Source organism: Bolinopsis microptera, chromosome 3 (genome assembly GCF_026151205.1).
Source record: "Bolinopsis microptera isolate Bmic1 chromosome 3, MBARI_Bmic_1.0, whole genome shotgun sequence".
Classification (NCBI taxonomy): domain Eukaryota; kingdom Metazoa; phylum Ctenophora; class Tentaculata; order Lobata; family Bolinopsidae; genus Bolinopsis; species Bolinopsis microptera.
The window spans coordinates 8268030-8288750 of NC_087074.1; the positions used below are offsets into that span (position 1 = coordinate 8268030).

Genomic DNA, 20721 nt, shown 5'->3' on the forward strand with positions numbered 1-20721 from the left:
TTACTGGGCCGCGCTCAGCCTGTCATTCCGCCAAATCTTTATTATGTTAATGAACATAATAGCCTGGGGTCCTCAGGTAAGTCGTGATTAGCTAAATGAGGGGTTATCGTTTGTACGATACAAGCGGGTCATACAACGTATGACAACTCAAAACAACAACTTTTAATTTTGCTCTATTTTCATTACTATTTTTGCTCTATCCAGAGCCCTTGCGCTTGCAGTAGCGCGCGCGCCCGCCTCACGGCGGTAAAAAGGGCTCTAGCCATGAACCCACCCAACGATTTTGGCACCACTCTACAGTGGTGCCAAAATTACCCGCGCTTTTGTCCTCACTCCTCATATACGACGTGTGTAGCCTTTCAGACATTGATTGCGTAAACGAGGTGTCGTACGTCATCTCAAGATCGGGTGACAGGGGGCTGACCATGCCCGAACCTAATTGATCATTGATTGGGTCTGAGGTCACGTGATTATGAGCCTATGAGGTCACGTGACTATGACGTCACCAGACCTTGTCCTCCGTTTCCCGCTCATTGGACCAGGTGAGCTTGCATGCTTGTGAATGTAGGTGTAAGTACAGCTGTACTGTAGATTATACCTAATTAACTTGTAGCGCGATGCACTACTGGGTCGCGCGCGCGCATCCAATAATGCTTCTCGCAACCACGTATGCAGATCGGCGAGATGTTGATTCACGATGTCAATCCTTCGCAGCTCGGTGAGGCAGTGGTGCATCTCGCCGATCTACCGAAGTGTGGTTGCGAGAAGCATTATTTGATGCGCGCGCGACCCAGTAGTGCATCGCGCTACAAGGCGAGATGCGAAGGCCGGATTGACATCGTGAATCAACTAATTAACCCCTATACACTGTCACTATGTACTATAGAAACCTGAAAAGTGGTTACTGCATACTGAAGGGAGAAGTGCCAAGACTACCTGCGATACATAGACGCTGTTGTCAGCACTGCGCACGAACCTTCCCATCGGGGTTCGTGGATAGGTGCTTTTCTTGACTTGTGAAACAAGCGCAAGCGCGCCCGAAGTGGCGCGAAAGCACATGATTAGGTGAATTACTATTTCAACTCCGATATCAACCAAGTTTTTAAGTCCGATAAGAAGGTTTTTAAAAATTATACTATATCGTAGAAACTCTTGTATCACGTGGTGACCCCCACGGTCGCTTCACTATTCGACGCTACAGGGGGAGCCGCGCACTTCGTGCGCGGCGGGTCAAACAACGTATGACAAAGAAACTCTACAGTGAAACGACGCGACGATGGGGGTCACGACGTGATACTAGTGTAAAGGCTAACACTCTTTTAGAAAACAATAATACAAAATTTTTTGCTCTAACCAGAGCCCTCTCGCTTGCAGTAGCGCGCGACCGCCGAAGGCGTCACGCAGTACGCGTATACACATTATGTGAACAAAACTTTTAAAAATCCGAGAAATCGATTTTTATCGAGCAATTCCTAATTATGTTATATAATATATATTTATAGCTTGAATTAGCTGCTTTTGCGGCTACAAAACACGAAAGCCGCGCGCGCATCATTGAATAAGTCACTTACAAGACGAAACTCATCAATCAATCCAAAAAAGTGTTGCAAATTTGTTGTAGCGCGATGCGTTACTGTGCTGCGCCGCGCACTCAATAATGATTCTCCTGGCCTCGCTAGATCGGCAAGATGCGTTACCTGGGGACCCAGGCTATTATGTTCTAAATAGAGCTAGAGATTCGGCGGAATGACAGGCTGAGCGCCGCCCAGTAACGAAATGCGCTACTGTGCCTCATCGAGCTGCGATGAATTGCGACATCGTCAATTAACCAAAATCTCTTCATGCACTGTCTTTGAATGTGTTCAGCAGTATCTGTTATTAAATAATTTTACAAGAGCTGGCTCCAGAAGACCACTCCAGAAGACCACTACATAACATAAACCCTTTCTTTCCATTGTGTTACTTGTTCCTTAATATTTAACGGTCCTTGAATTTCATTCATTTCCTGTGTTATCTGAATCATGCATTATTCAGATTGCATTGATGAAACAGTTGCGTCTTTTTCCTGTTTGTTATATTATCATGGTTTCCTTAATGATCCATTTTGTGACCATGAAATAACATGCACATCATGATCAATTTACTTCATGAAAAGTCATGACAAGTTTGTTCAAAATTTATTCCAATATTGCTACTGTATAGTATAATCCTCCAAAAGAAAATTTTTTAAATCAGAAAGAATGTTTAAAACTAGTGATGATGTTTATGTCATTATTCTTAATCTAATCTAATCTAATCTATACAATCAAAATAAAATTAATAGATATTTCAGAATTATCAGTATCAGGAAAGATTGAAATAATATAAGTCATAGTTTTTAGAGTTCATTTATACTAATGTCAATCAATTTAAGTAATCGTCAATGATCTTCAATTCACGTTCTCTGTATATAAATCATCAAACAACCTTTGTCATGAAAAATCAAAACTTTGAAGATTTAATCCAAAAATATCTAAAGTTTGAGAGCCTGCATGTAAGGTCTTATATCAAGTCCGGGATACCTTGCACCAAACCATTTGATGTTATCTTCGTTCCAGTACTCATGACCAGGTTTTGGAATGCCAAGCAGTGCTCTCTGTTTTGGTGACAACTTCATGAGCACACTTTCTACCTTACCATAATAATTCCATTTTGACCAAGCAGGGTTCCAGGTTAAGTGCCAAAAACTGTCTCTCTTCTTCCATGCTATATTGATAACACTGCGTTTGTGTCCTACATTAACAGGTGTTCCTCGGTGCCAGACGTCGTATCTGTATAGCAAAACATCTCCAGGCTTATAAATTGGTATTACCTTGTAGGAAGAAGCTTTTATAAGTTTTGATATAATTAATTACACATTGTCAATTAGATCTACACCGTTACCAAAAGGTTGTTAATTCTGTCAACTTACCTCCCTGTCATAAATCTTTTTCCTGAATTGTGCAATTTGTGGGTGTTTTTCTTCAAAGTATCTTTCTGTATGACTCCGATCATTGTAAAACTCCCAGTGTCCACCGATTCCTGGCATGTTAATGTAGGGGGGTTTGTACAGTTCATCATCTTCACCTTCTCTAAAACATACTGCAGTTCCTCCGCCAGTTATCTCTAATGGGATATTAATTAACTGTGAAACAGTGTACTATATGGCATCATTATTGATCGAAAGTCTGTATGATGCTACATATAATAAGGGGTGCCCATATTTAAAGCAAAGTTTGTGTTTAATGATAAGATGTCATAAAACTGTTGGGAAAGGGAAAATGTACCAGTATCTGCAAGGTAAGCAATAGCCGCCACATTTTCAGGCTGGTTCCAAGGTGTTGGATGTAGGAAAGTGTTATTGCCATAGTCCATGTGGAACCTCTGATCATTGTTCTGCTGTGCGCCAAAATCACTGTGTCCCGCTTTACACCACCCATCACTAAAATATATAGTTATAATTATGGAAATATTATATGGCATGCTTGCTTTTGAACACATTTATTCAGTTTGTGCCAAATGCCAACAAATTTGTCAACAATTGCTCAGCCTTTCAAATATCTCAAGGCGAAAGGGAGGAACGGTTACTAATTATTAAATATGATTACTGGAATGATCATATTAGAAGATTTATTGAATACCTTTGTGCAAGGAGAATATCAGGAGTTCCCAGCAACTGTGATACAGCATCAATCAACTTTTCGTGAGTGGTGACATCATCCAGGTCATTACTAGTTGGAAATTCACATTTCCCATCCGATCCAAAATCTCTGCTGACACTGTCCTTGAATGTGTCCAGCATTATCTGTTTACATGATTCTACAAGAGCTGGCTCCAGAAGACCAGAGACGACTACATATCCCCTTTCTTGCCATTGAGTTACTTGTTCCTTACTTAACGGTCCTTGAATTTTATTCATATATCCTGGTATTTAATTCATGTGTTATTTGCGTGCTAAAGAGCTAGTATTTAAATATAAACCAATGTTTCTTTCAAATGGAGCGAATTTTACTACAATCAATAGAGGGTGAATCTTGGCAAATGAAAAAGTCCCTCAGGAAAACACAATTTTTTAGGAAATCACAATTTTTTAGGAAAACACAATTTTATTATTCATCACCAATTTAACACAAAGAGTTGAAATATGTTCAAAAACATATGAATTGCAAGCCTAACAACAACATGAACAGTTTTCAAATTTGTCCCCATTTGGTTCCAAATTTATGGATTTATTTACTGGAACTGAGACGCCGCGCTGTTAACACAATTTAGCGAAATTTAAACCGGTATATTAAATTTCATAATTGTATTACCGTATCAGGGAAGAAAAATAGCACTTAATTGTTTAATTCAATTTTTTTTCAATAATATTATGGCGGTTTTAAAAAACTGGTAATCAGCTATGGGGTTGTTCACATATTATTACGTAATCAATATTTTAGCAATTTTTTTACCCCCCCTCCCCATCCATAATTTCATAATTGTATTACCGTATCAGGGAAGAAAAATAGCACTTAATTGTTTAATTCAATTTTTTTTCAATAATATTATGGCGGTTTTAAAAAACTGGTAATCAGTTATGGGGTTGTTCACATATTATTACGTAATCAATATTTTAGCAATTTTTACCCCCCCTCCCCCATCCATAATCAACTGTTATCAGTTGACTTTTTTCCCTAGAAAACACCTTTCTCGATACGTTTCATGCTACCCTGATCATGCTATCATGATGAGCCGAAATCATTGTTATGATATCCGGCCAAGCACCTTCTAAAGTCTAAACTACTTACTATTATAGCCGGATATTCGATCAATTTCTAAATTTTATCAGAGTGAAATTGAGTGGAATTTGAATTAAAATATTGGGTAAAAATGAAAATGTTGATTACGTAATCCAAACCCCCCCACCCCCGTAATCAACTGTAAGGATTTGGAAACCCCTCCCCCTCGGCTAATTTTGCCAGGCCCCAATGCCTTGAGTGGAATTCTTCGGTTGCTGGAAATTGCATTCCTGTATAATCATACTTTGTATTATATTCTCGTATCTCCATTGTGCCTAAAGGCTCCTTGTGTAATACTGTTTCTTCAAAATGTGAAATTAATATAACAACAATATTAAGCAGAATGAGATTTCCACCACCAGCACTTCAAGCGTCAAAGATTCTGTCTAGAGGACTCCTGACATCAACCAGAAAATCCTTCCCCCCTCAAAATGCCCTACTTCACAAGTTCCTTCTTCCCTTTATGTCAGATAACGCTGAAAGAACTGCCATCGTAAGTAATTGAGTACGTGTTACAACTACTGAGACCTCGTATCTTTAGGTAGACTCATAGTACTAATTAAATTACAATTGAAAAAAGCAAGAACAGTTCTATGATTTATATGCATATTCTCCATAACCCAGTTCACTCCCTAAATCCTTATGGTGATCATTCCAGATAGACTACGAGACCAAAGCCGAGCTTACCCACGGTGAAATAGCAGAAAATGTGGGTAAAATAGCTCGCAGGATGATAGATTGGGGTGTAAAACCTGGTGATCACGTGGGACTGAGTTCGTTTAACCACTTGTACTACTTCCCCTTACAACTGGGCATCATGGCTGCTGGGGGTCGGGTGGCTCTGTGTAATCCTGGCTATACAGGTTAGAACAGTTTGTAGTGTCAACCTCTCATAGAATCCAAAACGGACAGGACAGGACATGACATAGGCGGACATTGGCGGACGTGTCACTGTCACCCCCCCCCCCCCTTCTATTGCTCGACAAGTAAATTATGTGATACACTCTCCAATTCTCTCGATTTTGCCAGGTAGAGAAGTGGACCAACTGTTCCAGACTGCTGATGTCACCAGAGCTATTGGACATCCTAAAAATGCAGATGCAATAAAAGATACTTCTAAACGACAGGGTCTTCCAGAACCCCTAGGTATTTGTAGATTTTATTTATTGCTTATAACATCACAGAAGATCTGTAGCTGAGGAATCGTACATCTGAATGAATGACCTGAGATCCCAGTTATCGTGAATTTTCTATGACATCGAAATAAAAAATCACAACCTAATTGACCACACTTCCGCAGACATATCAAACATCATCGAAGAGAGCAAGCATTACTCCTCTGAACTACCCGACGTGGAGATGGGTATACACGATACCTGTGCCCTGTTTTACAGCAGTGGAACTACTGGCTTCCCCAAAGCGGTGGAGATTACCCATGATAACTTCGTGAGCCAGTGCATGTTGCTGGATGATCCGGGGTGCTTCAACTTTAGTATTGATACTGTTAATGTGAGTAGATTGTTCCTGGTTCGGTTATTGGTGTTGATAATCTTACCTAGGGTGTATTATTATATAATACAATAATATTACGTTTCGAAAATTTTTCAATGAATGTTATACGCTGATATTAATTGCTCACACTATTTGTCTACAGGTAGGCAATGAGTTTATTATCTATAAATCAAAACACAATTTACCTGAACGAAATTATAATTTCCTAGTTTTTCCTTGTCATTTTACTTGAAAATATGTGCATGCATATTAAGGACTTTTGTTCAGAACGGATTTCTGCCCTCGTTTCACGTATTTGGAAGTGTTGTTGGTGCACATGTACTTCACAAAGGAGCAGCCTCTGTAATGCTCGATGGGTTTAATCCCCTGACCTTCCTTGGTGCTACCCAGGATTACAAGGTATTGTCTGGAGATATTGTTTAAATTATATCTAATACATATCACACAGCATGGGTTTCTCCCTTCATTCCACCTGTGGGGCAATGCTGTTTTCATGCATCTTTTAATGAAGAGCGGACTCTCCGTTCAAATGGAATCTTTTCAACCGGAAGTGTTCCTTGAAGCAACACAACACTATAAGGTTATAATAATTATCCGATATAAAGATATAATTTTATTTTTGCAGAATAAATACAGACCACAGATTCGGCTGTTTTTGCACTCATAATGAAGCTCCTCTACGCTATCAGATTCTTAACACGTGGTATTTTCAATTACTCCTGCAAACATTAACCAATGTTTCATATCACTCTGAATGACAACTACTCTCTCTCTCGCCAGGTCTCCTTCGCAACGGTAGTACCCCCAATAATGGTATTCCTTGCCAAACACCCCCTGGTGGACAACTACGAGCTGTCCAGCCTGCGGGACCTGGTCTGTGCTGCTGCGCCGCTCTCTGAACAATTGGAGAATGAAGTTAGAACCAGGTTAAACAACGATAAGCTCAACTTCCGTCAAGGTATACTTCACTTTCAGATTCATTTTCTTTGCCTTATCAGCTATGTACTCAAAGACGGATTTTAAGATCTCAACATTTTTATCACGTGGACAGTTTGGAGGTACAGACTGAGACTAAGTAAATAAAGTAACGTAAACTACTAGCTATTAAAACTTTAGGTTACGGTCTCTCGGAAACTACAGCTGTATCCCACCACGTTAATAGAGACACGGGGAAGGCTGGTTGTATAGGGGGCACTGCTAAAAACACTGTTTCCAAGGTCATTACCCAATACCCACTACCCAGACTATCATAGAATAATAATACAGACCTTGCTGGCATGGTGCTGTTCCCTTCTTTGTCTTTTAAAATATAAATTACACACATTCTTATGTGGAAATACTTGTTCAGTGTCTCATATTATATATTATTGAGTGGGCAAATAGGTACAATACCGACCGGCTATAAACCAGTACAGCTGTTAGAGGGCTATTAGAGGGCTATTAGCCGGTTAATAGCTGGTCGGCATTGTAACTATTTGCCTATTGAGTGTATCATGCAATAATAATATTTGAGTGCTTGTGATCTTCAATTCTCAATTATGTGATCAAATGCCAAACGGCAAACTGTGAGATTAGGATAGGACCCTTTGTCATATTATGGCCATATTATAATTCTTTGGGTCATAATTTTCCAGAATAGCCATAAAACGAGCGCTTCGTCCCCTTAGAAATCTAAAATGGTTTAAAACTGCATGTCAATTTCGATCCAATCTAAATTAATTATTCATAGAAAACTGATCAAGCAACACTAAGATATAACAAATAATTTGAGCCTATTATTATGCAATGAGGGCGACAAGCTTGAAGCTGGCTGGAGGTGGTTCGTAGTCCCCAGCATAGCAAACATGGGCTTCATTTGTTAGTGTTCTAGTAAGAAATCTTATAACAGTTAATACAAATCGCTGCATGGTCGATTGTTTGACGATCAATTTTGAAGTTCATGCCATGCATATTATTCAGACTCAGAAATTTCGAATCTTAATAATGCAGGGGGACTTGGGATTCAGTGGGCTGGAGATTTGGAAACTTAGGAAGAACTTTAGCCCATGGGAATCGGGAGAGGAAAAAACTTCAGGGTCTGCCGGGTTCAGGGTTGCATCCCCGAGGAAGCTATGCTTTCATAACCAATATCTGCTAAAAGATTGCTAGATTAAAAGTCTCGCATTCTGACAAGTTCGCTATTTTCTCAATAATATATTATCTCGGTTGTAACAAGATGTCACGTGCAGGTTATGGCCTAGGTGAGACAACGGCCATATCCCATTACATGACCCGAGGGCTGGATAAACCAGGATCCATTGGTGGTATTTGTAACAATTCTGAGACCCAGGTTACCGGTGTTATAATGCATGGGGTTGTCATGGCGTTGTCATGGAGCTGTCATGGGCCTGATTTTATATTACACGTGGTAAAATGGTCACAGCTCAGCAAGCCGCTGTCCCTGAAATAATGCAATGCATGATATCCTGAATTATCTGTACCAACTAGTGGGTGTAACATAAAAACCTATAATTTTTTAGCTTTTTTTGTGGCAGAATGTATCATGAAATATTATGTAGAAACCAAATGAAATGAAATTAAATGAAATCAGTCGCATAGTTGAACTGTTTTCTTGGGTAATTTTCTATCGATCCCGTTTGATGAGACAAGGAAAAGGCTCTTATCAGGACCGGAATTATTCAACGTTTCAATGTGACAACATCGTATTCATGATGAATGGAGTTATGGATATTAGTATAACCGCAGTATTTAGTAATTAGTATAACCGCAGTAGGACTAACCCCCCTACAGCTAGTATAGTGCCTCGGCACAGAGTGGCTTAGGGTTACCGAAAAGGAGATACTGATAAGCACCTCAGGCCATTCCAACTTGTATCTTGTTGTTGTATAACCGCAGTAAGTTGATAGTAGTAATTAGTAATTAGTATAATTAGTAAGTTGATATAATGAAGTAACAATACGTGCCCAGGGTACGGCCTGAGCGAGACTACAGCAGCGTCACATTACTTAACTGCTGGCACAGTTAAAGCAGGAACTATTGGTTCTATAGGCAACAATTCTCTAACCAAGGTTACCCGTGAGGCTTCCTGATCGAGAGTGGTTAAGTTCATGAAATATTACGTCTTAGAACCTCTTTTCTGGCCACACTTAATTTAAATCATAAAATAAAATCATTCTTTAAATCTTTTCTTTCAGTTTGCCGGATTATACGATTACATGAAATAAATTCATATAGATTGGAGCATCTTTTTTTGTTGAGTACTTTTATAGTGTGTTTTGTGGTAATCGACAGGGGGAGGGGGATGGTCTGAAAATCTGCGATTTTGGCGGACGTCCTAAGTAGATGGCCCCTTAAACTTTATATTTGGATGAAGTCTCTAGGATGTAAAGCTAGTCTGAATCGAAGATATTTGACTTACGACCAATTTGTTGGCTAAAAGCTATTTTATATGCCATATGGACCATACGCCATATATGGGCATTGTGTAGTTCCTCATAACACTGTAATCTCTTATAATCTAAACTCAGTGAAGGGGGTTTGTTACCCGTCAAGCCCTATCCTGTTGGTGAAGGTTGACCATTAGCCACCACTAATGCTGATGTAAGAGAGGTGTACTCCAGCAATCTTGTACATCAGGCTATGCCAAATGTTAGGTTTAGCACTAACTCAAACTTCTTTACATAGTCGAACTAAGTTATAAATCAATTTAACCGAACTGAATTATACAAATTGAGTTTAGTAATTAATATAACCGTAGTAATTAGTAATTCTAGTATAATTAGTAAGTTGATATAATGAAGTAACAATACGTGCCCAGGGTACGGCCTGAGCGAGACTACAGCAGCGTCACATTACATAACTGCTGGCACAGTTAAAGCAGGATCTATTGGTTCTATAGGCAACAATTCTCTAACCAAGGTTACCCGTGAGCTGCCTGCCAAATTACGTCTTAGAACCTCTTTTCTGGCCACACTTAATTTAAATCATAAAATAAAATCATTCTTAAAATCTTTTCTTTCAGTTTGCCGGATTATACGATTACATTAAATAAATTCATATAGATTGGAGCATCTTTTTTTGTTGAGTACTTTTATAGGATGTTTTGTGTTAATTAAGAAATAAGCTTATTTTAGCCACACTTTGACATTCGATGAAGCATAATATGGAATGAAATGAGCTTTGAAAATCATTATAAGGCCAGATATGTATCAAACGTTTCCCTATAAACCTAAAACTTTAAGCAAATGTTTTGAAAAGTACAGTTGTGTTAAATTAGGCAAATTAAGATATTGGCGGTTATTTATTGTATAGTAATTTAACCTGTCATTGCCTTGTTAGTGTATAGTAACTATCGCTGATACTTATAATATAATTTAAGGGAAATGTTCTACAATAATGCTGAATAAGTAAATAGCTGAATAACCTGTTAACCTGTATCCAGTCTAAGTAAGTTAAGTTCGTATAGTTATCCAAGTTGACATATTGTGCTCTGTGCAGGGTACGGCTTGACTGAGACAGGAGCAGCCTCACACATGCTGGTCCGTAAAGTTAAACCAGGATCTATTGGTTCATTATGCAGCAATTCTATCAGCAAGGTTATCCGTTTGCTGTCTAATGGAGAGCGGCCAAGTCCATGATTTGTTTTTAAATGAAAAACATATCTCATAGCTTCTTTTGTTTCCATGATTTATTGAAATCATAAAAATATATAGCTTAAAACAGTTTCATTGCCGAGGTCACTTGTGGCTATCGAAAAAAATAAGCTTATTTCGACCGCATTACATTTTACACTAAAAAGGAATCAATGCAAGAGTGCTGTTAAAGTGCTGTTAAATCGATTGTTAATCAATCTTTTAATCACTGTTGGTTAATCAAAAAGAGATGTTTTTATCGGAAAATCGTAGTGTTTTTATTTCTAAGTGTTATTGCTTTTCTTTAACTTTATTGTCTGTTTCATGAACATTGATTACTGAATAGCATAAAAAATTGCATGAAAAAAATGCATGACAAAATTGCTGCATTGTATATTGTACATGGCGTGGGTAATTACAGTAGACAGTACATTGTAAATATTACAATATTTTGATTTTATAAGCTAACCTCTGCCTGCTTCACAATAGTAATTACAAGGCGAGCTAACTGATTTGCTGGGTCAGGTGGTAGATCCGGAGACAGGTAGAGAGTGCGGTGTAAACGAGCCTGGAGAGATCTACATCAAGGGACCCTGCGTTATGAAGGGCTACTACAAAAATCCTAAAGCTAATGCTGGTAAAACGCTTTTACAGTTTATTTTAACAGATGTCACGTGCCATGTTGTCACTGTTACGTTCAGAATTCATCAATCATCACGTGTCATTCTGAAATGCCCTATACTCAACGACGATTCACGTTTAAAAGCTCTTCAAACAGCTATATTACCGAGTCTTAGTTGCGTGTTATTTATAATTATATTAAATGTACTAAGTTTGACATAAATTTCCCAGAAACTTTTACGGATGATGGTTTCCTAATAACTGGAGATATTGGGTACTACGACGAAGACGGCGATTTCTTTATCGTTGATAGGCTGAAAGAGCTTATTAAAGTTAAAGGCTTTCAGGTAAGTTAACTGAACGTATTTCTATCGTATTTTCATCGTATCCAAACTAAGTACTAACACTTACAAATTTATTGAGCTTATATCTACTGGCCAATTATTAATTTGTAACATGATTAACAAGAAAGAAGTATGGGACCAATACTTGTTGCAGACTCTCTATTACAAGATTTTACAAACTATGATCTTATCATTTATGTGTTTCAAGAACTCCCTCAGCTCCATACCATTTATTATCATACCAATCTGGAATCTGGGCTGTCTCCACTAGCAGCTCTATTGATTCGGTTCAGGGAAATTTTACATTTCTTGTTGAATCATTAGCCGACAGAAAATGTCCGGAAATGTGAGAGGCTACTTTATTTGTCATTAAACTCGTCGGGCCAGTGCCTACATTACACACTGATAGTGTTAATGTAATTATTCAAACTATGCTATGATAACATCCCATGAGAGCTTACGAACGAGGAATATTTCCAGGCGAGTGTATGGAGTAGAATGTTCAGTGGTCACTACATATTATCCATAATATTTATGTGTGCCGTTCAGTAACAGTTCACACAAGAATTAAAATAACTTGAAATTCTAATCTGCTCAACTGGATTTACTTGAATGCTAAGCCTCCCCATCCTTTTAAAATGATATACCACTGTATTATATTCACACAAAACAGGTATTTACTTCTGCCCCCTCATTTTAACAACCCCTCACCAACAGGTATTTACTTCTGCCCCCTCATTTTAACAACCCCTCACCCACACAGGTCGCACCGGCTGAACTAGAAGCACTTCTCCTAGAGCATCCCCTGATCGCTGATGCTGCAGTGATAGGCATACCCGACGAAAGAGCCGGAGAGAGACCTAAAGCTTTTGTAGTGAAACAACCGGGGGCTGATCTGGGGGAGGAAGGGGTGAAGAGTTTTATTGGGGAACACGCCTCGGATTACAAGATACCTGCCGAGGTTGGGAATACTTGATCAGCTGGTTTTAGTTTTCTGGTTTTATAAAATATGCCGTGGAGTAAAACGTGCTTATTGACCTTGGAAATTGTTATACTTATCATGATACCCATAATGAAATAATAGACGAAGTTACCTAAAATCAGGATTATATTACATGTTACCTAAAATCAGCATTATAAATCAAGAGGCTTGCATATAATGAACATATTGACATGGGTGCAGAGTTGAGTCTGTACGGAACCTAGTAGTTATATCATATTATGGAACAAGGCAATTTTAATTCACAAGGAAAACAAATCTTATAAGAAGATAAAAAACAGTTTAAAAACGAAAAGTTTTACTTACAAAAAATCTGGAAGCAAATGTTTACCGGAAATAAAATTTCGCAAAGTCACGCACTTCACCGTGTCGTTATCAGTTATCAGGCATCTTGAGATTCTACAGTTGTCTAATATTAGGCGGCATGAACAGATTGAACATGGGAAAAACGCGGAAATTTATAAAATTATGGAATGCATAATTACATTTGCAAAAAATGCAATGGGTCGAGACACTTAATGAACCGCAGGAAACGTACCGTAACAGTATATCGAGTTGGGGACCCCTACTCGCGGTGTCCTTAATCAGATTACACAACTTTTTATTATCAGCTGGTGTAGGTTTCCAGATTATTGCATATTTTAATTTGGTGTCTACAAGGAACGTTGGACGTGCAACTGATTTGAATTAGAATTACATTGTTTTAACATTCAAATTTAGATACATATAGATCTCAAAATCATGTTAGATATTAATCCACAATCCACATAATATTTCAGTCTTGAATGATTGGTTTTAGTTTAAAATGGGTTTGGTAAAGCTGTAGTTTAAAAACTCAAATTTCCCAAGGTGGAGTTTATTGACATGATCCCGAAGCTACCAAGCGGTAAAATACAGAGGAAAGTGTTGCGTGCAAGTGAACAAGCGAAACGGGACGCAAAGCAATAATATGGAACTTTCACAATTAAGATTTCTTTATCCCAAATCTATCGGGATATTAAGATGGACTAATGTTATGAAACTAAATTATTGTTCAATTTTAAAAATATTTTCTGGAATGTGCATGTATGGGGTATCCTTTCATTCAATTTAATGAGCAAGATAAAGGTAAGTAAGAGATCTATAATTCCTTACTTGAAAGCTTTATAACCTAAAACTAATTTTACGATGCCTTGTAAGGAAATGTTAAGTTTTTCAGATGGCGTGACAGTAATCACTCTCCGGGGCCATATAAACAAATTGCTTAACCCATCATCCTTACCTTATATAACATGGCACCGACTAAAGTTTTAAAATGTACACTTCAGTTTTAAATCAGACGTTTTTATTGCATTACTAGTGTAACCCGTGCCTTCGGCCGGGACATTACTGTCACAGTTGCAATGTAAAAGTATACAACCGCATTATATATTTGATATCACGCATAACGCTGTCTTATGAAAGTATGAAATCTCCCTGCAGTTGAAACAAAGCGGCCGCAAGAGTGAGCTCTAAGCTTATAGTATTACGTGGGGCTAAACTAATTACGGTACATGTTATCCTCCTCGTTCTCTCTCCCATCCATTTATGTCACATTTCTGGAACAAAATCATCAATTAAACCACTTACCACCGGCCGATTTTTATAAAATTTGCTTATGGGCTTCGTCAGAGTTTTGTCAGCACTATACCGAAAAAACCAGTCCCGTAACTATTACCGTTTTTTTTGTATAACCGTTCGGAAATTACACACAGACACACAGACACACAGACACACAGACACACACACATTCTGGTGTTATTAAGTTGATAACATGGTTTTTACATAAGGATTTTATTAATTTGGCTTCATTAATGTAATGTATTTTAGTGTGTTTAACCTTTTAAACATATGACTCAAATTCCGGAATTGATAGACACTGACTAATAAAGTTTGCGTTAATCTTAATCTAATTTAATCATGACTAATTATATTTTACGACGTTAGTATTTAACGAGTTAAATAGAGTGAATATCAAATATGTCATTCAAAATGAAAAAAATCTGATTTTTTTAATAACCCGTGGATTTGAGCCAAGGAGTTGATGTTGTCAATTAATAATCATGTGTTGTATAGAGAATGAAGAATGTTTTTCTGTCTTGAAATGTGTATCGTTAGCTCTAACTCAAGAATCCGGTGTTATGGCTTATCTCTTGAATAAACTTCATCATAAATGTAAAGTAGACAACGTGTTGAACCTTGTAAGATATGGTCCCAATAAATAAACATAATAAATGTTATCAGCATGTTTATACGGTACGGGAGTTGCAATTGTGATTAACGTATCTAGGGCGTGAGTAACTTTAACAGAAACTGAAATTGAAACAGAAACAGAAACAGAAACAGAAACTAAAAGCGAACATATGTTTTCGAGCAAGGCCAACTTTTCTTGTGGTAAGTTTCACGATATATAACATTACTAACCCTATTAATTAATTGCCAATGTAGTGTGGTTGAATGTACAATGTACATACATTTGCTCCAGTTGACATAGTTATCTGATAGAAAATACTTCTTTCCCCGTTTATTTATATCACTTACCCTACTAATTGAAATTTAGTAAGACCTTGATGTAAAACCCCAAAAAATGTCATATTATCAATTAAAATTATTCCACATTAAAAGATCATATTATTAAGATCTCTGTACAAGAAATAAAAGCCACCTCCATCTAAACCACTACAACTGTGGCAGGTATACCAGGATGCAGCTACAAGTTCAAATCAGGGGTAGACCACATTGAGCACCTGACTGCCCACCACGGCTTCTCCTCCTCCCCCTTACCTCTCCTCCCCTCTACCTCTCCTGCTCGGCCTGCTCCTTCAACTCCTTCTGCTCCTTCCGCTCCTCCTGCTGAAGCTAGCTCTAGCTGTCCTACTGTTATTTTCCAGGTGGGTGGCGATTATAAGTAAGATGTCGTATTATAGAACTATTGAGGAGTCCTAACTCTCCTCACGTCCGTAAATGGAGTTTTCTTTGTATCATATTATATGGTATATCAAATGATGGAGTAGTTCGCTGTTTATTATTCTCATGTGTATGATCAGTATTATATGGTATAGTCGGAGTCGGGGAATGTTGAATACACCAGTTTATTTTTCTAAAATAAGATCGTTTTGATGGCATGGCGCCAAGTCGTACTGTTTGGGTTTACGTTAAAAGTGTACAGAATTAATTAGATCTTGTGTTAATTTTTAAAAAGGTTAATCTTATTTGCCGAAAAATCGAACGTTATGGAAAATCAAAAAGATCCACAGCATGAGTCTCAGTTGAATAATATCGATGAATTGAAGTTTAAGTTTAGGGGAGCATGTTTTAGTGCTTTTGCTTTATCGAAAGTGCTGAAATTTCAAAAAAACGTTTAAAAGTTTCAATGAACCTGGTTAATTCTCCCCGTAAAAACCGCTTTCAATCGTTCTATTAGATCTCTAAGGGAACCAATTACCAAAGTACAAACAGTTACCATGACGCTAACAGTTACCATAGTACTAACAAATGGCCAGGGGGCCTAGGCGTGCTGCCACAAGACCTGAATCTAACTGATCTTTGGTTAATCATGTTAATAACTCCTGGCGATTTTTAAATCGAAAAATTTAATATCTGAACTTTGCTCTTTCTTTGGCTATGTGCGTTTTAACTTTTAGTAAATTTTTTTAGTCATATTTTATTCAATATCTCTGTCGCATACAAGCGGGGTAGTAAGTACTGTGTTTCCTTTCCTTTCCTTCCTAACCATTTTCCAGCTTATTTGGTTTATCCCAGTTTTTGATGCTTACAAATCTGTTACAAAGTTATTTTAAAGTTTGTGAAGTGATGGGCTGTGGTACCAGCAAAGGAGAAATTTTTGCGACAATGGATCCTCCAGCAACGAGTTGTCACTGTAAGCAAAAGAGAGTGAGATTACTCGCGATAATATATTGTGTTTAAAGTCGGTCTGTTCAGTTATTTGCCTCCATAAAATAGCCGCAACAAATCTAATATTATTGTGATCGAGTTCTGATTATTTATTTTGAAGTAATTTGTTATTTCTTGCTCCCTGACGTCCACTAGGACCAATACACAGATAACGCTGATCAGATGGAATTGTTTTTATATGCTGAAGCTAGCTCTAGCTGTCCTACTATTATTTTCCAGGTGGGTAGCGATCATAGACATAAGTAAGATGTCGTATTATAGTTATTGAGGAGTCCACAGATAACGCTGATCAGATGGAATTGTTTTTATTATATGCAGTTGTTAAAAGAATGTCTTAAGTCTGATGATAGTACCCAAATGTAAGGTTTTTTTTTTACATATTTGATAGATTTACAGATCTGGCTTGACAAAAATTTTCAGAAAAAATCATGTTCGCAGGAAGCAAAAATCCGATGAGTTTTTTAGGGGGGAGGGGTAGGGGGTTGAGGGGGGTTGGGAAGGGTTGTCACATGACGAGAAATTTTTCGCAAAAATTAAACAATCTTTATTTGTTGATATTATTCACCCCTGTTGCCTAGAGTGGTGGGTCTGCACTTGAGAAGAGTGGGTCTGGTCGCTAGAATGGTGGGTCTGCAATCTAGAAGTGGGTCTGGCAACCAGAATGATGGGTCTGTACCCTTAAAGAGTGGTCTGACGACCAGAGTGGTGGGTGTGCACTTGAGAAGAGTGGGTCTGGCAGCTAGAATGGTGGGTATGCAATCTAGAAGTGGGTCTGTTAACCAGAATTGTGTGTCTACACCCTTGAAGAGTGGGTCTGACAACCAGAATGGTGGGTCTGCACTTGAGAAGAGTGGTTCTTGCGGCTGGAATGGTGGGTCTGCAATCTAGAAGTTGGTCTAGCAACCAGAATTGTGGATCTGCATTCGAGAATAATGAGTCTTCACTCTAGAAGAGTGGGTCTGACAACCAGAATGGTGGGTCTGCACTTGAGAAGAGTGGGTCTGGCGGCTGGAATGGTGGGTCTGCAATCTAGAAGTTGGTCTAGCAACAGAATTGTGGATCTGCATTCGAGAATAATGAGTCTTCACTCTAGAAGAGTGGGTCCGGCAACCAGAGTGGTGGGTCTGCACTTGAGAAGCGTGGGTCTGGCCGCTAAATGGTGAGTCTGCACCCTTTAAGAGTGGGTCTGACAACCAGAATGGTGGGTCTGGACTTGAGAAGAGTGGGTCTGGCAGCTGGAATGGTGGGTCTGCAATCTATAAGTGGTCTGGCAACCAGAATGGTGGGTGTACGTACACCCTTGAAGAGTGGGTCTGACAACCCGAGTGGTGGGTCTGAACTTGAGAAGAGTGGGTCTGGCAGCTGGAATGGTGGGTCTGCAATCTAGAAGTGGGTCCGGCAACCAGAATGGTGGGTGTACGTACACCCTTGAAGAGTGGGTCTGACAACCAGAGTGGTGGGTCTGCACCCTTGAAGAGTGGGTCTGACAACCAGTGTGGTGGGTCTGCACTTGAGAAGAGTGGGTCTGGCAGCTAGAATGTTGGGTCTGCAATCTAGAAGTGGGTCTGGCAGTTAGAATGGTGGGTCTGCAATCTAGACGTGGGTCTGGCAACATGAATGGTGGGTCTGCACCCTTCAGGCTTAAAGAGTGGGTCTGACAACCAGAGTGGTAGATCTGCACTTGAGAAGTGTGGGTCTGGCAGCTGGAATGGTGGGTCTGCAATCTAGAAGTTGGTCTGGCAACCAGAATGGTGGGTCTGCACCCTTCAGGCTTCAAGATCAAGAGTGGGTCTGACAACCAGAGTGGTGGGTCTGCACTTGAGAAGAGTGGGTCTGGCAGCTAGAATGTTGGGTCTGCAATCTATAAGTGGGTCTGGCAACCAGAACGGTCGGTCTGCAGTCTGCACCCTTAAAGAGTGGGTCTGACAACCAGAGTGGTAGATATGCACTTGAGAAGAGTGGGTCTGGCAGCTGGAATGGTGGGTCTGCAATCTAGAAGTTGGTCTGGCAACCAGAATGGTGGGTGTACGTACACCCTTGAAGAGTGGGTCTGACAACCCGAGTGGTGGGTCTGGACTTGAGAAGAGTGGGTCTGGCAGCTGGAATGGTGGGTCTGCAATCTAGAAGTTGGTCTGGCAACCAGAATGGTGGGTTTACGTACACCCTTGAAGAATGGGTCTGACAACCAGAGTAGTGGGTCTGGACTTGAGAAGAGAGGGTCTGGCAGCTGGAATGGTGGGTCTGCAATCTAGAAGTTGGTCTGGCAACCAGAATGGTGGGTGTACGTACACCCTTGAAGAGTGAGTCTGACAACCCGAATGGTGGGTCTTCACTCTAGAATAATAGGTCTGGTGGGTCTACACTTTAGAAGAGTGGGTCTGGCAACTAGATTGGTGTGTCTGCAATCTATAAGAGTGGGTCTGGCAACCAGAATAGTGGGTCTGCAATCAAGGGAATCAAGATGAGTGAGTCTGGCAATCAGAATGGTGGGGCTGCACCTTAGGGTAGTGGGTCTGGAAACAAGAATGGTGGGTCAGAATTCTTGAATTGTGGGTCTTCACTCTAGCTAAGAGTGGGTCTGGCAACAAGAATGGTGGGTAAGAATTCTAGAATAGTGGTTCTTCACTCTAGAAGAGTGGGTCTGGCAACCAGAATGGTAAGTCTACACTCTGTCAAGTGTCAACCAGAATTGGGGGTCTAAACTAGAATATAGGATATATGGCAACCAGAATTGTGCGTCTGGAGTCTAGAGTCTAGAATAGTGGGTCCGGCAACCCGAAAGGTGGGTGTTCACTCAAGAATAGTGGGTCTGGCAATCGGAATGGTGCGTCTACACTCTAGAAGAGTGGGGCTGGCAACCAGAATGGTAGGTCTTCGCCTTAGAAGAGTGGGTCTGGCAACCAGAATGGTGGGTCTGCATTTTAGAATAGTGGGTCTTGACTCTGTACCTACTAGAAGAGTGGGTCTCCTCTCTAGAAGAGTGAATCTGGCAACCAGAATGGTAATTCTTCACTCTGTCAACCAGAATTGGGGGTCTATGAACTAGAATATAGGAGATATGACAACCAGAATTGTGGGTCTGGACTCTAGAATAGTGGGTCTGGCAACCAAAATGTTGAGTCTGCACTCTAATAGAGTGGGTCTGGCAACTAGAATGCAGACACGTAGCCAAGGGGAAGACCCCCGGAAAAAAATTGAACCCCAAAAAAAATAAGCCCCCTAGTCCCCATGGTCGCCTGGTAAGTGGGCTGTGTTTATGACTGTTTGATTAAACGACACGACAGGCAATCGACTTTAGCATTTCGTAAATTATTCCCAAATCCCACTATACAATATGTACTTATTCCATTCAATGTGACAAGTACTGAGTTCCCCCCTAGCCCCCAACTTTGTATTATTGTGATGTCTGAAATTACAAATTTCTAATGCCAAATGTCGTCTGAAACACCCTATTTCTCAAAAATTTTCCGGGTGCTGCACCCCCAACTTTGTATTATCGCCGTCCTACAAATTTCTTTAATGCCTAATGTCGTCTAAAACAAATAATTTCTAAAAATTTTCTTGGGGGCTGCGCCCCCCCCCCCCCCAGTCCCCCAACTTTATATTATTGTGATGTCTGATTATTACTGCGCCCCCACAGCCCACTAATCTTGTATTATTGTAATGTCTGATTATTGCTGTCTCACAAATGTCGTCTGGAACACCCTATTTCTCAAAAATTTTCCGGGTGCTGCACCCCCAACTTTGTATTATCGCCGTCCTACAAATTTCTTTAATGCCTAATGTCGTCTAAAACAAATAATTTTTTAAAAATTTTCTTGGGGGCTGCGCCCCCCCCCCCCCAGTCCCCCAACTTTATATTATTGTGATGTCTGATTATT

The 20721-nt window shown here is 39.5% G+C and overlaps 5 protein-coding genes across 10 annotated transcripts in view; 3 read left to right on the forward strand and 2 right to left on the reverse strand.

Annotated features, from left to right (window-relative positions):
• Positions 1-20721, reverse strand: part of LOC134812251 (2-oxoisovalerate dehydrogenase subunit beta, mitochondrial-like) — a 704467-nt gene that overhangs the window by 670944 nt on the left and 12802 nt on the right. The window lies entirely within an intron of this gene.
• On the reverse strand, positions 2327-3933 carry LOC134812968 (uncharacterized). Its single transcript, XM_063820602.1, has 4 exons — positions 3660-3933; positions 3306-3460; positions 2951-3144; positions 2327-2851 (listed from the first exon to the last, which is right to left on the reverse strand). The coding sequence occupies exons 1-4, from the start codon at positions 3818-3820 to the stop codon at positions 2513-2515; spliced, it is 849 nt and encodes a 282-aa protein (XP_063676672.1). The 5' UTR covers positions 3821-3933; the 3' UTR covers positions 2327-2512.
• LOC134812242 (uncharacterized) lies at positions 5126-15052 on the forward strand. Of its 5 annotated transcripts, none has more exons than XM_063819512.1 (11): positions 5126-5292; positions 5458-5662; positions 5829-5945; positions 6100-6308; positions 6579-6710; positions 7092-7269; positions 7428-7528; positions 11468-11579; positions 11795-11910; positions 12671-12868; positions 13757-15052. In XM_063819512.1, exons 1-11 carry the CDS (start codon positions 5143-5145, stop codon positions 13853-13855), a joined length of 1617 nt encoding a protein of 538 aa, XP_063675582.1. In that variant the 5' UTR covers positions 5126-5142; the 3' UTR covers positions 13856-15052. The 5 variants fall into 5 exon arrangements, with proteins under 5 accessions (XP_063675582.1, XP_063675580.1, XP_063675581.1 ...); XM_063819510.1 differs by lacking the exon at positions 7428-7528 and adding an exon at positions 8540-8640; XM_063819511.1 differs by lacking the exon at positions 7428-7528 and adding an exon at positions 10129-10229.
• Positions 8070-20721, forward strand: part of LOC134812255 (sorting nexin-12-like) — a 73769-nt gene continuing 61117 nt past the window's right edge. Inside the window, exon 1 of the mRNA XM_063819530.1 lies at positions 8070-8080. The gene's annotated coding sequence lies outside the window, so the exon portion shown is untranslated. The remainder of the gene's footprint in view (positions 8081-20721) is intronic.
• Positions 15168-20721, forward strand: part of LOC134812246 (uncharacterized) — a 34270-nt gene continuing 28716 nt past the window's right edge. The window contains exons 1-2 of one of the 2 annotated variants that reach the window (XM_063819519.1): positions 15168-15319; positions 15620-15816. In XM_063819519.1, the coding sequence (XP_063675589.1) occupies positions 15289-15319; positions 15620-15816 (228 nt within the window). In that variant the 5' untranslated portion in view covers positions 15168-15288. Of the gene's footprint in view, positions 15320-15619; positions 15817-16993; positions 17060-20721 lie in introns of those variants that run through there. The other variant, XM_063819520.1, reaches the window with a different exon arrangement.